This window comes from Pleurodeles waltl, chromosome 11, assembly GCF_031143425.1.
Source record: "Pleurodeles waltl isolate 20211129_DDA chromosome 11, aPleWal1.hap1.20221129, whole genome shotgun sequence".
In the NCBI taxonomy this organism is placed as follows: Eukaryota; Metazoa; Chordata; class Amphibia; order Caudata; family Salamandridae; genus Pleurodeles; species Pleurodeles waltl.
The window spans coordinates 19,310,459-19,326,657 of NC_090450.1; the positions used below are offsets into that span (position 1 = coordinate 19,310,459).

General features: G+C 37.5%; 1 protein-coding gene across 1 annotated transcript in view; it reads right to left on the reverse strand.

The window, feature by feature from the left end:
- LOC138265055 (receptor-type tyrosine-protein phosphatase eta-like) overlaps window positions 1–14,185 on the reverse strand; it is a 112,045-nt gene extending 97,860 nt beyond the window's left edge. Inside the window, exons 1-7 of the mRNA XM_069212602.1 lie at window positions 14,170–14,185; window positions 12,755–13,009; window positions 11,310–11,564; window positions 9,873–10,127; window positions 8,428–8,682; window positions 6,993–7,247; window positions 5,542–5,796 (exon numbers count right to left, since the gene is read on the reverse strand). Of these exons, the coding sequence (XP_069068703.1) occupies window positions 5,542–5,796; window positions 6,993–7,247; window positions 8,428–8,682; window positions 9,873–10,127; window positions 11,310–11,564; window positions 12,755–13,009; window positions 14,170–14,185 (1,546 nt within the window). The remainder of the gene's footprint in view (window positions 1–5,541; window positions 5,797–6,992; window positions 7,248–8,427; window positions 8,683–9,872; window positions 10,128–11,309; window positions 11,565–12,754; window positions 13,010–14,169) is intronic.
- Window positions 14,186–16,199: the final 2,014 nt, after the last annotated feature.

The following is a 16,199-nucleotide window of genomic DNA, read 5'->3' on the forward strand; positions in this document are numbered from 1 at the left end:
CCAGCAGGCAGAAAGGACAAGAGACCTGGTGCTGGGACTCAGTCGAAGCCCACACATTCAACCATCCGAGGCTGCAGGGGATGGGCTGGAGCCTCAGCTCTGCTACCAACACCACTGCTAGCACCACCACCAGCAGCAGCAGCCCCAGTGGACAGCCGTCTGAGGCTACAGGGGATGGGCTGGAGCCTCCCACCCACCACTGCCAGCAACGCCACCAGCACAGCCACCAGCAGCAGCAGCCCCAGTGGGCAGCCGTCCGAGGCTGCAGAGAATGGGCTGGACCCTCCCCCACCACTGCCAGCAACAGCACCACCACTGCCACCACTGAGCAGCCGTCACCGCCAGCAGACAGTGTGTAGTCCTGCGTCCATGGGCTGTGGTGCGGCCTGGCCCCTGCGAATTGTGTGGGTATGACACCCAGCTGAGAGACTGTGACCTTGCACTCCCCAAGATCTGCAACACAGGGCACAATGCCCTCTCCAGAACCATTGGTGAAGCCATCCACTCACCCTATCCTCCCAAGGATGAAGCTCATTGGGCAGGATGCCCCCTCCAGAGCCAGTGGATAAGCCATCCACTCGAGAGACTGTGGACTTGCACTCCCCGGGACAGCGCACAGGGCATGTTGCCCCCTCCAGGGCATTGGGCAAGTCACCCACTTGAGAGACTGTGGCCTTGCACTCCCCAGGACAAGTCAGTGGGCAAGTCACCCACTTGAGAGACTGTGGCCTTGTACTCCCCAGGACCGAGCAGAGGGCATGTTGCCCCCTCAAGGACCAGCGGCGTTGTACCATCTTCTGGTTGAGGTGTCCCCCCATTCCCTGTCGTCCTGATGCCCCTGCAGTGTTCTCTCAGTGTTGTTGCAGGAGTGAGGTGGAGCCTTGGACTTTGTGATGTGGCCCTGTGGCCCACGGACATTGAGGACTGGGCAGTGTCCCTTGCATTGTAAATATGTATATACTTTTTTATATGGATGCACGTATTTCTACTATTTATGTCTTATTACACTATTTTTTGCTCTATAGTAGTTGTCCTTGCATTATTCCTGTGGGATACGGGATGTATATGTTATGTAACTGCATGTGCTTGTGTGTATGGTGTTGGGGTGGGGGTGTTGCGTGTGTGTGTCACTCTCTTTTTCCTCTCCCCCTCCCCTCTGTGCTAGGCATCAGTAATCACGTGGTCGTCTTCGCCGGCATGGGTGTTCGTAGTGGAGCAGTACGTAGAAGAGCATGGGGAAGGCATGCAACTCGGGCTCCATGGCAGCGTGGTTCTTCCTTGAGTCTCCAGAGGTGAGACGTTTCCCTTCTGCGCAGTGTTTCCACCAGGCTTTTGTTGTTGTTGGACCGCCCCGGAAAAGGTGGCGGATAGGTGTGTCATAATACAGTGGGCGGAACATTGTCTTCCGCCTGGCTGTTGGCAGTTACCGCCATGGTACCTGTTGATTCCGCCCTGGCGGTCGGTGTGCTAAAGTGGCTGTGTGTCTGAGCTGTTTCTGCCGTGGTCATAATCCCACATTTATTACCACCGCCCTGTTGGCGGTATTACCATCACTTTAACTCCAACCGCCAGGGTTGTAATGAGGGGCATAGTATTGAAAAAGTGCACTAATGACTGTTCCACCTCAGAAATGAATTTTTATAAGAGTTTAAAATAATTTGTTTATGAGATTGAAATCTATTAATTGCTTGCCATAGAATTGTGGGTTAATATGAACAAAGGGGCTCACTAAATAGGAAGAGCATTACACACATTTGAAATATCATCACCAATGGGGGAGAGAGACCTATATCAGCATCCCCCCGCATCTCATACAGTAATGGCAAAAGTAAATCAACTCCTAGAAACTTTATATCAATAAAAGATAATCATGAAAGGAACTTAACTTGAAATGCCATATCTTTTGCAGAGTTCACCTCAGTATTTTAGGAAATAATTGTCAACACCTGAAAAATCCGATATGGGGTCAAATAGAGGACCAGTATCAGAAAACTAACTGTCTTAATTTAAATTGCAGGTCTTTGTGAATGGAGGCCTATAACCCTATCACAATACCTGTAAAATAGTATGAATAATTAAAACACCAGATAGCAATTCCGCAACTGGGGAGCTGTATTTCAGGATGTAGAAAATACCTGCTATTCTGAGTATTTATATTTAAAATGAGGAATTCCACACACCAAAAGGCATGGTTTGCCTTTAATCCGCTTTTTCCCCAAAATAAAGCTCAGCAGGTTTGAGTTGTCAAAATCTATCAGGTGAAAAACATGAAGTTGTGTTAACTATCACTCAACTCAAAATTCTGATTTATGAGCAGATCTCTATTTGCTCGGGTATCAGAATTGAGCCCAAAATGTCTAACTATGCCAAATTGCACATTTTCCATCCATGAACAAAGAACCCACCACAGATTCCATTTTGTTTTCACTGCATACCTTTACTATTTTGATATTTAACAAAACATTTCTACCTAGGGTTGAATAGTATGATTTGTTAAATGTTCTTGATGGAGGAAATATGTAGAAAATGCTGATAAAGAATCTTGAGATATTCGTTTAGTGTGGTGTCGCCAGGTTTTTGAGACTATAGTGGAACACAGTATTTTAAGGTTCACTTATGCAAAATTATGCTAAAATGGTTCAGCTATTAAAATTATTCAGTATCAAAATCATGATCACCTCAGTAGTCTGCTATGATATAGCTATTCCCCAATATGCCATTTCTAGCAACAGATAAGATTAAGAAGTATGATGCTTCCCTGGTTCTAAATTTGTGATGAGCACAAATGCAGTGTAAAATCTCAAATTGAAGGCAGGATTTTCTGAAAACTTGCACAAAATAGAATTTTTTATGCTAGTTGGTGGTAGACAGCTCAGAGAAATTGAATCTACTGAAACACCTGGGACATTAAGATTGCTGGATACAACAGGCACTGAAATACAAAAAGAGAGTGCCATTAACTTTAAATAATTATAATAAATATTACTTCCTAACAAATATATTATCGAAAAAGTACAGTCATGGTTTTTTGTCTTCAGCAATATGTTTTATAAGACTTTAAAAGCATCTGTACATGGTATTCATTCTGATTAAATGCAAGCCATACAACTTTGGGCTAATATATAGGTATAGCTTTATTAAAATAAGAAGACCATTGACAAATGTTCAACATCTTCATCAATTGGGCAGAGAACATTGCATCAATGTCACCCTGATTTCAAACAGCAAGGGCAGAAGTCAGCTGACTGCTAGAAATTTTACATCAATTAAAGGTAAAAATGAAAGGAACTTAAAATGCTATATATGTTGTAGAGTTCACAGCAATGCTTTAGGAAGTAGTTGTCAACACCTGCAAATGTCACAAATAGGTGCAATGAAGGAACAATATCAGATAACTAATTGTCTGAATATAAATTGCTGGACTTTGTTAAATGAGAAAGTTGAACTTATCACAATTTCCGTAAAACAGAATGGATATTCAACACAATCGATAGTACTGTTGACCCAGAGAGATGTATTTACTGGAATGCTAAAACTGCCTCAGATTCCAGATATTCAAATATTAAATGAGGAATAATACACATTGGTATTTAATACATCAAAATGTATGGTTTGCTTTTTATCTGGGGCTTTTACCCCAATAACACCCAGCAGGCTTTGGTTGCCAAAGTCTGTTGTGTGAACAACTCGAGGTTGTGTTAACAAACACTCAATATAGAATTCTGATCTATGTTCTCTGTTTGCTGAGGGTTCTTAATTTAGCCAAAAATGTCCAAGCAGTCAAGAATGCACAATTTCCATCCATGGACAAATAAACACACCTCAAGATACATTTTGTTTTTTCTGCATACTGTTAGGATTCGAGTACTCAACAAAAAAGTTCTGCCAGGCTTAAATAGTTTGATATTTTAACTTTTCTTGAAAAGAGAAAATAAGTAGTGAATGCTGATAAAGAATCTAGCGATACTGGAATTGGATGGAGTCTATTTTTTAAAAATTGCAATATTTCTGTCAAACCCAGGTTTTCATACAATCGTAGATTACAGTATTTTATGCTTCGAGATCACACAATTATGATAAAGTAGATCATTTAAAATAATTAAGTCTCAAAATGACCATGCACTCCTGTGTATTCTGCTACACTACTGCTGGTCCCCAATACGCCATTTCCAGCAACACCTGAGACTCAAAATATGTAGTGATTTCCAGGTATTACGAGCACAAATTTACAGTAGGATGTCAAATTAAAGGCAGGATTTGCAAACATTTGCACAAAATATAAACTTCTATTGAGAGTTGATGGTAGCCAGCTCAGAGAAATTGAATCTACTAAAATGTCTGTAGCATTAAGATTTTTGGTTACATTGGGCACTAAAATGCAAAAAAAAGTGCGATTTACATTACATATTTATGGTAAATATCGCTCCCTAGCAGACATATTATTTAAAAAGCACAGTCTTGGCTTTTTGACTTCATTAATCTGCTGTATTGGAGTTTGAAAGTATCTATTCAGGGAATTAATTCCTATTAATTGCTCGCCATAAAATTGTGGGATAATTCAGAAGTAGGGGCTCATTAAAATGGAAGAGCATTATACCAATGTTAAACATCGTCACTGATTGAGCAGAGAAAATTGCATCAATGTTGCCCTTATCTCACATATCAAGGGCAAAAGTCAACTGAGTGCTGGAAACTTTACATCAATAAAAGGTAATCAGGAAAATAACTTGAAACACCATATCTTTGTTGACTTCACAGTACTAATAGAGGAAGTAATTGTAACAACTAAAAAGTCAGAAATAGGCTTTAAAGATAAAACTGTATCAGATAATTAATGGTCTGAATTGAGACCTAAGAACCTATAACAATTTCTGTACAATAGTATTGATATTGAACACACCAAATAGCAGTGCTGCACTTGAATGATGTATTAACTGTATGTAGACAATGTCTCATATTCCAGGTATTCAAAATTTAAATAAAAAACATAGTACAAATTGATATTTAATTAAAAACATGCATGGTTTGGCTTATATCTGGGCCTTTACCCTAATAAATCTCAGCAGGCTTCAGTTGCCAAAGTCTATCAGCTGAAAAACATGAGGTTGTGTTAACTAACACTCAACTTAGAATTCTGATCTAAAAACAGATCACTCTTTGCTCAAGCATCCAAACTCTGCCCTACATTTCTAAGTATCCCTGTTTGCACATTTCTATCTGTGGAAAAAATAAGCATATACCGAAAATACTATGTTTTCTCAGCATATATTTTCTATTTAGAAACTCAGTAGAATTACTAGCTAGGCTTGAAACATCTGATATTTAAAATTTTCTTGTAAAACGAAAAAAGTAGTAAATGCTGATAACGGGTTTTGGGATATTGTGATAGTGTGGGGTCTGTTTTTTAAATTGTAATCTGTCTATCAAACTCAGCGTTTTAAAGCCATCATAGATTACAGCATTTTAAGCTTGAATAACACACATCTATGGCAAAGTAGTTCATACTTTAAAAGGATTCGGTCTCATGCAGTCCATGCTCACCTGTGTATTCTGTCATGATACTGCTGTTCCCCAATACAACATTTCCAGCCACAGATGAGACTAAGAGTGTATAGTGATTACCAGGTGTTAAATTTGTGATGAGCACAAATTCAGTGTAAGATGTCAAATTGAAGGCAGGATTTCCTAACACTTGCACAAAATAGAAGCTTTTGTTGCCAGTTGGTGGTAGCCAGCTCAGTGAAATTGAATCTACTGAAACATCTGTGACTTTAAGATTGTTGGTTACATTGGGCACTGAAACAGAAAAAAAGAACAAGATTGACTCAGCAGCAAAGCACTTAAAATATTTATAGTGAATATCACTTCTTAATGGATATATTTTTGAAAAAGTAAAGTCATGCCTTTTTCACCACAGCAATGTGTTTTATAAGAGTTTAAAAGCATTCCTTCAACAAAGTAATGTCTTCTCACTGCCTGACACAAAACTGTGGACTAATCTAAACTCAGGGACTTACTAAAATGGAATGAGCACTACACAAATGTGAAAAATCATCACCAATTTGCCAGAGAGACTAGAATGAATGTACCCCTAATGTCGCACATCAGGGGCAAAAGTAACGTGACTCCTGGAAAGTTTACAGTATAAAAGATAATTCTGGAAGGAACTTGAAATGCCATCCCTTTTGCAGAGTTCACCACAGTAGTTTAGGAAATAATTGACAAAACTTGAAAAGTCAGATAAAGGGTCAAATAAAGGACCAATTTCCAATAATTAATTATCTTAATTGAAATTGCTGGGAGTTTGTGAATTGAGGACCAAGACCCTAGTGATATTTCTGCAAAGTACAAAGAATAATTTAAACACCAGATAATAGTTTTGCCCTGCTCAGTTGTAGTGACTGGCATTGAGAATACCTCCTATTCTGGGCATTCACATTTCAAAAGGGGAAGAACACATATTGGATTTAATACAAGAGAATGGATGGCTTCCATTTAATCTGGGGTTTCCCTCTAAGAAAGCTCAGCATGCTTGAGTTTCTAAAATCTATGGGTGAACAACGTGAGGTTGTGTTAACTATCACTGAACTCAGTGTTCTGATACATGCACAGATGTCAGCTCAGGAATCAGAATTTAGGTCTAAATGTTTAACCAGCACACAGTGCACATCGTCTATCCATGAACAAATTAACCCACCACACATTCCATTTAGTTTTCTGTGCATACATTTACTATACAGATACTCAATGAAAAAATTCCACCAACGCTTCAATAGTCTGATATTTAAAATTGTATTGCTAGAGGGAATAAGAGGAGAATGCTGAAAAAGAGTTTTGATATTGTGTGATATGCTTTTTGAAACTGTAATGTCCCCGTCAAATGCAGGGTTTGAGACTATCATGGATCACGCCATTTTAAGCTTCAAAAATGCAAAATTATGCCAAAAACATTTACCTCTAAAATGATTCAGTCTCAAAATATCAATTCTCACCTGTGTATTCTTCTATGATACTGGAGTTCCCTAATACACCATTTCCAGCAACAGCTGAGACTAAGAATGTATAGTGATTCCCGGGAGTTAAATTTGTGATGAGCACAAATTCACTGAAAGATGTCAAATTGAAGGCAGGATTTCCTGACACTTGCACAAAGTAGAAGCTTTTGTTGCCAGTTGGTGGTAGCCAGCTCAGCGAAACTGAATCTACTGAAACGTCTGCGACATTAAGATCGTTGGTTACATTAGGCACTGAAATGCAAAAAGATAGTGCGATTTAGTTTACATATCAATGCTAAATATCGCTACCTAACAGACATTATTTCAAAAGTACAGTCTTGGCTTTTTGACTTTAACAGTCTGTTTTATTACATTTTAAAAATACCTATTCAGGAGATTAATTCCTATTAATTGCTCACCATGAAATTGTGGGTAATTCAGAGGTAGGCGCTCATTGAAATGGAAGAGCATTACACAAATGTGAAACATCCTCACCAATTGGGCAGAAAAAAATTGCATCAGTTGCCCTAATCTCACATATCAAGGGCGAAGGCAACTGAGTTCTGGAAACTTTACATCAATAAAACGTCATCAGGAAAAAAACTTGAAACACCATATCTTTGTTGACTTCACAGTACTAATAGAGGAAGTAATTGTAACAACTAAAAAGTCAGAAATAGGCTATAAAGATTAAACTATATCAGATAATTAATTGTCTGAATTATCATCCATAGCCTTTGTAAATTGAGACCTAAGAACCTATAACAATTTAATTTGATATTGAACACACCAAATAGCAGTGCTGCACTTGACTGATGTATTTACTGTATGTAAAAAATGTCTCATATTCCAGGTATTCAAAATTCAAATACGAAAGGACACAAATTGATATTTCTTTTAAAAAAATATGCAGGTTTTGGCTTATATCTGGGCCTTCACCCTAACAAAGTTCAGCAAGTTTCGGTTGCAAAAATGTATTGGATGAAGAACATGAGGTTGTGTTAACTATCACTCAACTTATAATTCTGATCTAAAATCACATCAGTCTTTGTTCAAGGGTCCAAACTCTGCCCTAAATGTCTAAGTAGCCCAGATTGCACATTTCTATCTGTGGACAAAATAAGCCAATACCGAAAATACTTTGTTTTCTCTGCATATATTTAATATGTAGACACTCAACAGAATTTCTAGCTAGGCATGAAAGATCTGATATTTCAAATTTTCCTGTAAAAGGAAATGAGTAGTGAATGCTGATACCAAGTGTTGGGATATTGGGATAGTGTGGGGTCTGTTTTTTAAATTGTAATCTATCTATCAAACTCAGGGTTTTGAGACCATCATAGATTACAGTATTTTAAGCTTGAAGAACACACATCTATGGCAAAGCAGACCATCCTTTAAAATGATTCAGTCTCAAGCTGTCCAGGCTCACCTGTGTATTCTGTTATGATACTGCTGTTCCCCAGTACACCATTTCCAGCAACAGCTGAGACTAAGAATGTATAGTGATTCCCAGGTGTTAAATTTGTGATGAGCACAAATTCAGTGTAAGATGTCAAATTGAAGGCAGGATTTCCTAACACTTGCACAAAATAGAAGCTTTTGTTGCCAGCTGGTGGAAGCCAGCGCAGTGAAACTGAATCTACTGAAACATCTGTGACTTTAAGATTGTTGGTTACATTGGGCACTGAAACAGAAAAAGAGAACAAGAGTTACTCGGCAGCAAACTACTTTTTTAGAGAATATCGCTTCTTACTGACTATATTTTGAAAAAGTAAAGTTGTGGCTTTTTCACCACAACAATGTGTTTTATAAGAGTTTAATAGCATTCCCTCAACAAATTAATGTCTACTTACTGCCTGCCACAAAATTGTGGACTAATCTAAACTCAGGGGCTCATTAAAATGGAATGAGCATTACACAAATGTGAAACATCATCACCAATTTGCTAGATAAACTTGAATCAATGTACCCCTAATGTCACATATCAGGGGCAAAAGTAACTTGACTCCTGGAAAGATTACAGTATAAAAGATAATTCTGAAAGGAACTTGAAATGCCATCCCTTTTGCAGAGTTCACCGCAGTAGTTTAGGAAATAATTGTCAAAACTTGAAAAGTCAGATAAAGGGTTAAATTAAGGACCAATTTCCAAAAATTAACTATCTTAATTTAAATTGCTGTGCGTTTGTGAATTGAGGACCAAGACCCTAGTGATATATTCTGCAAAGTACAAAGAATACTTAAAACACCAGATAGTAGTGTTGCCCTGCAGAGTTGTAGTGACTGGGACTGAGAATACCTCCTATTCTGGGCATTCACATTTCAAATGGGGAAGAGCACACATTGGATTTAATACAAGGGAATGGATGGCTTCCATTTAATCTGGGGTTTCCCCTTAAGAAAGCTCAGCATGCTTGAGTTTCTACAATCTATTGGGTAAACAACATTAGGTTGTGTTAAGTATCACTGAACTCAGTGTTTTTATACATGCACATATGTCAGCTCAGGAATCAGAATTTAGCGGTAAATGTTTAACCAGCACACAATGCACATTGTCTATCCATGAAGAAAAGAACCCACCACACATTCCATTTTGTTTTCTCTGCATACATTTAGTATACAGACACTCAATGAAACAATTACACCAACGCTTCAAAAGTCTTATATTTAAAATTGTATTGCTAGAGGGAATTAGTAGAGAATGCTGAAAAAAAGTTTTGATAGTGTGGGATATGCTTTTTGAAACTGTAATGTCCTCATCAAGTGCAGGGTTTGAGACTATCATGGATCACAGCATTTTAAGCTTAAAAAATGCAAAAGTATGCCAAAAACGTTCATCTCTAAAATGATTCAGTCTCAAAATATCAATACTCACCTGTGTATTCTTCTATGATACTGCTGTTCCCTAATACACCATTTCCAGCAACAACTGAGACTAAGAATGCATAGTGATTCCCGGGTGTTAAATTTGTGATGAGCACAAATTCACTGAAAGATGTCAAATTGAAGGCAGGATTTCCTGACACTTGCACAAAGTAGAAGCTTTTGTTGCCAGTTGGTGGTAGCCAGCTCAGCGAAACTGAATCTACTGAAACGTCTGCGACATTAAGATCGTTGGTTACATTAGGCACTGAAATGCAAAAAGATAGTGCGATTTAGTTTACATATCAATGCTAAATATCGCTACCTAACAGACATTATTTCAAAAGTACAGTCTTGGCTTTTTGACTTTAACAATCTGTTTTATTACATTTTAAAAATACCTATTCAGGAGATTAATTCCTATTAATTGCTCACCATGAAATTGTGGGATAATTCAGAGGTAGGCGCTCATTGAAATGGAAGAGCATTACACAAATGTGAAACATCCTCACCAATTGGACAGAAAAAATTGCATCAATGTTGCCCTAATCTCACATATCAAGGGCGAAGGCAACTGAGTTCTGGAAACTTTACATCAATAAAACGTCATCAGGAAAAAAACTTGAAACACCATATCTTTGTTGACTTCACAGTACTAATAGAGGAAGTAATTGTAACAACTAAAAAGTCAGAAATAGGCTATAAAGATTAAACTATATCAGATAATTAATGGTCTGAATTATCATCCATAGCCTTTGTAAATTGAGACCTAAGAACCTATAACAATTTAATTTGATATTGAACACACCAAATAGCAGTGCTGCACTTGACTGATGTATTTACTGTATGTAAAAAATGTCTCATATTCCAGGTATTCAAAATTCAAATACGAAAGGACACAAATTGATATTTCTTTTAAAAAAATATGCAGGTTTTGGCTTATATCTGGGCCTTCACCCTAACAAAGTTCAGCAAGCTTCGGTTGCAAAAATGTATTGGATGAAGAACATGAGGTTGTGTTAACTATCACTCAACTTATAATTCTGATCTAAAATCACATCAGTCTTTGTTCAAGGGTCCAAACTCTGCCCTAAATGTCTAAGTAGCCCAGATTGCACATTTCTATCTGTGGACAAAATAAGCCAATACCGAAAATACTTTGTTTTCTCTGCATATATTTAATATGTAGACACTCAACAGAATTTCTAGCTAGGCATGAAAGATCTGATATTTCAAATTTTCCTGTAAAATGAAATGAGTAGTGAATGCTGATACCAAGTGTTGGGATATTGGGATAGTGTGGGGTCTGTTTTTTAAATTGTAATCTATCAATCAAACTCAGGGTTTTGAGACCATCATAGATTACAGTATTTTAAGCTTGAAGAACACACATCTATGGCAAAGCAGACCATCCTTTAAAATGATTCAGTCTCAAGCTGTCCAGGCTCACCTGTGTATTCTGTTATGATACTGCTGTTCCCCAGTACACCATTTCCAGCAACAGCTGAGACTAAGAGTGCATAGTGATTCCCAGGTATTAAATTTGTGATGAGCACAAATTCAGTGTAAGATGTCAAATTGAAGGCAGGATTTCCTAACACTTGCACAAAATAGAAGCTTTTGTTGCCAGCTGGTGGTAGCCAGCGCAGTGAAACTGAATCTACTGAAACATCTGTGACTTTAAGATTGTTGGTTACATTGGGCACTGAAACAGAAAAAGAGAACAAGAGTTACTCGGCAGCAAACTACTTTTTTAGAGAATATCGCTTCTTACTGACTATATTTTGAAAAAGTAAAGTTGTGGCTTTTTCACCACAACAATGTGTTTTATAAGAGTTTAATAGCATTCCCTCAACAAATTAATGTCTACTTACTGCCTGCCACAAAATTGTGGACTAATCTAAACTCAGGGGCTCATTAAAATGGAATGAGCATTACACAAATGTGAAACATCATCACCAATTTGCTAGATAAACTTGAATCAATGTACCCCTAATGTCACATATCAGGGGCAAAAGTAACTTGACTCCTGGAAAGATTACAGTATAAAAGATAATTCTGAAAGGAACTTGAAATGCCATCCCTTTTGCAGAGTTCACCGCAGTAGTTTAGGAAATAATTGTCAAAACTTGAAAAGTCAGATAAAGGGTTAAATTAAGGACCAATTTCCAAAAATTAACTATCTTAATTTAAATTGCTGTGCGTTTGTGAATTGAGGACCAAGACCCTAGTGATATATTCTGCAAAGTACAAAGAATACTTAAAACACCAGATAGTAGTGTTGCCCTGCAGAGTTGTAGTGACTGGGACTGAGAATACCTCCTATTCTGGGCATTCACATTTCAAATGGGGAAGAGCACACATTGGATTTAATACAAGGGAATGGATGGCTTCCATTTAATCTGGGGTTTCCCCTTAAGAAAGCTCAGCATGCTTGAGTTTCTACAATCTATTGGGTAAACAACATTAGGTTGTGTTAAGTATCACTGAACTTAGTGTTTTTATACATGCACATATGTCAGCTCAGGAATCAGAATTTAGCGGTAAATGTTTAACCAGCACACAATGCACATTGTCTATCCATGAAGAAAAGAACCCACCACACATTCCATTTTGTTTTCTCTGCATACATTTAGTATACAGACACTCAATCAAACAATTCCACCAACGCTTCAAAAGTCTTATATTTAAAATTGTATTGCTAGAGGGAATTAGTAGAGAATGCTGAAAAAAAGTTTTGATAGTGTGGGATATGCTTTTTGAAACTGTAATGTCCTCATCAAGTGCAGGGTTTGAGACTATCATGGATCACAGCATTTTAAGCTTAAAAAATGCAAAAGTATGCCAAAAACGTTCATCTCTAAAATGATTCAGTCTCAAAATATCAATACTCACCTGTGTATTCTTCTATGATACTGCTGTTCCCTAATACACCATTTCCAGCAACAACTGAGACTAAGAATGCATAGTGATTCCCGGGTGTTAAATTTGTGATGAGCAGAAATTCACTGAAAGATGTCAAATTGAAGGCAGGATTTCCTGACACTTGCACAAAATAGAAGCTTTTGTTGCCAGTTGGTGGTAGCCAGCTCAGTGAAATTGAATCTACTGAAACGTCTGTGATATTAAGATTGTTGGTTACATTAGGCACTGAAATGCAAAAAGAGAGAGCAATTTAGTTTATATATTAATGGTAAATATCGCTCCTTAACAGAGTTATTAGTTAAAAAGTACAGCCTTGGCTTTTTGACTTCAACAATCTGTTTTATTAAAGTTTACAAATATCTATTTAGGGAATTAATTCCTATTAATTGCTCACCATGAAATTGTGGGATAATTCAGAGGTAGGCGCTCATTAAAATGGAAGAGCATTACACAAATGTGAAACATCCTCACCAATTGGACAGAAAAAATTGCATCAATGTTGCCCTAATCTCACATATCAAGGGCAAAGGCAACTGAGTGCTGGAAACTTTACATCAATAAAATGTAATCAGGAAAATAACTTGCAACACCATATCTTTGTTGACTTCACAGTAATAATAGAGGAAGTAATTGTAACAACTAAAAAGTCAGAAATAGGCTCTAAAGATTAAACTATATCAGATAATTAATGGTCTGAATTTTCATTCATAGCCTTTGTAAATTGAGACCTAAAAACCTACAACAATTTCTGTTGATATTGAAGACACCAAATAGCAGTGCTGCACTTGACTGATGTATTTACTGTCTGTAAAAAATGTCCCATATTCCAGCTATTCCAAATTTAAATACGAAATAGTACAAATTGATATTCAATAACAAAAAACATGCACCATTTGACTTATATTAGGGCCTTTACCCTAATAAAGTTCAGCAGGCTTCAGTTGCCAAAATGTATTGGATGAAAAACATGAGGTGGTGTTAACTATCACTCAACTTAGAATTCTGATCTAAAAACACATCAGTCTTTGCTCAAGGGTCCATACTCTGCCCTAAATGACTAAGTATCCCAGATTGCACATTTCTATCTGTGGACAAAATAACCCAATACCGAAAATGCTTTGCTTACTCTCAATAGAATTTCTAGCTAGGCTTAAAACATCTGATATTTAAGATTTTCTTGTAAAAGGAAATAAGTAGTGAATACTGAGAACAGGTTTTGGGATATTTGGATAGTGTGGAGTCTGTTTTCTAAATTGTAATCTGTCTATCAAACTCAGCGTTTTAAGACCATCATAGATTACAGTATTTTAAGCTTGAATAACACACATCTATGGCAAAGTAGTTCATACTTTAAAAGGATTCAATCTGAAGCTGTCCATACTCACCTGTGTATTCTGTCATGATACTGCTGTTCCCCAGTACACCATTTCCCACAACAGCTGAGACTAAGAGTGTATAGTGATTCCCAGGTGTTAAATTTGTGATGAGCACAAATTCAGTGTAAGATGTCAAATTGAAGGCAGGATTTCCTAACACTTGCACAACATAGAAGCTTTTGTTGCCAGTTGGTGGTAGCCAGCTCAGTGAAATTGAATCTACTGAAACATCTGTTACTTTAAGATTGTTGGTTACATTGGGCACTGAAACGGAAAAAGAGAAGAAGAGTGACTCGGCAGCAAAGCACTTAAAATATTTATAGTGAATATCGCTTCTTAATGGATATATTTTTGAAAAAGTAAAGTCATGCCTTTTTCACCACAGCAATGTGTTTTATAAGAGTTAAAGGAATTCCCTCAACAAAGTAATGTCTTACCACTACCTGCCACAAAACTGTGGACTAATCTAAACTCAGGGACTCACTAAAATAGAATGAGCATTACACAAATGTGAAAAGTCATCACCAATTTGCTAGAGAGACTAGAAGGAATGTACCCCTAATGTCGCACATCAGGGGCAAAAGTAACTTGACTCCTGGAAAGTTTAAAGTATAAAAGATAATTCTGGAAGGAACTTAAAATGCCATCACTTTTGCAGAGTTCGCTGCAGTAGTTTAGGAAATTATTGTCAAAACTTGAAAAGTCAGATAAAGGGTCAAATAAAGGACCAATTTCCAAAAATTAATTATCTTAATTTAAATTGCTGTGAGTTTGTGAATTGAAGACCAAGACCCTAGTGATATTTCTGCAAAGTACAAAGAATACTTAAAAAAACAGATAGTAGTTTTGCCCTGCTCAGTTGTAGTGACTGGGATTGAGAATACCTCCTATTCTGGGCATTCACATTTCAAATGGGGAAGAGCACACATTGCATTTAATACAAGAGAATGGATGGCTTCCATTTAATCTGGGGTTTCCCCCTAAGAAAGCTCAGCATGCTTGAGTTTCTAAAATCTATTGGGTGAACAACGTGAGGTTGTGTTAACTATCACTGAACTCAGTGTTCTGCTACACGCACAGATGTCAGCTCAGGAATCAGAATTTAGCTCTAAATGTTTAACCAGCACTCAGTGCACATTGTCTATCCATGAACAAAAGAACCCACCACACATTCCATTTTGTTTTCCATGCATAGATTTAGTATACAGATACTCAATGAAAAAATTCCACCAACGCTTCAAAAGTCTGATATTTAAAATTGTATTGCTAGAGGGAATAAGTAGAGAATGCAGAAAAAGAGTTTTGATAGTGTGGGATATGCTTTTTGAAACTGTAATGTCCAGGTCAAATGCAGGGTTTGAGACTATCATGGATCACAGCATTTTAAGCTTCAAAAAAAGGCAAAAGTATGCCAAAAACGTTCACATCTAAAATGATTCAGTCTCAAAATATCAATACTCACCTGTGTATTCTGCAATGATACTGCTGTTCCCTAATACACCATTTCCAGCAACAGCTGAGACTAAGAATGTATAGTAATTCCCGGGTGTTAAATTTGTGATGAGCACAAATTCACTGAAAGATGTCAAATTGAAGGCAGGATTTCCTGACACTTGCACAAAATATAAGCTTTTGTTGCCAGTCGGTGGTAGCCAGCTCAGTGAAATTGAATCTACTGAAACGTCTGTGATATTAAGATTGTTGGTTACATTAGGCACTGAAATGCAAAAAGAGAGAGCAATTTAGTTTATATATTAATGGTAAATATCGCTCCTTAACAGACTTATTAGTTAAAAAGTACAGCCTTGGCTTTTTGACTTCAACAATCTGTTTATTAAGGTAACAGGGGAGGGGGATGGAAGAGACTGGTCTGGGGAGGGAAGAGGAGGGGAGGGAGGAGGGGCAGAGGATGGGGGGTGGGGAATGAGGGAGGGATTGGGGATATGGAGAAGGAGGGGAGGAAAGGGGGGAAGGGATAGAAAATGAGGGAGTAAAATGGAAAGGAATGGAAGTAGGAATGCAACAAGGAAAGCAACAGA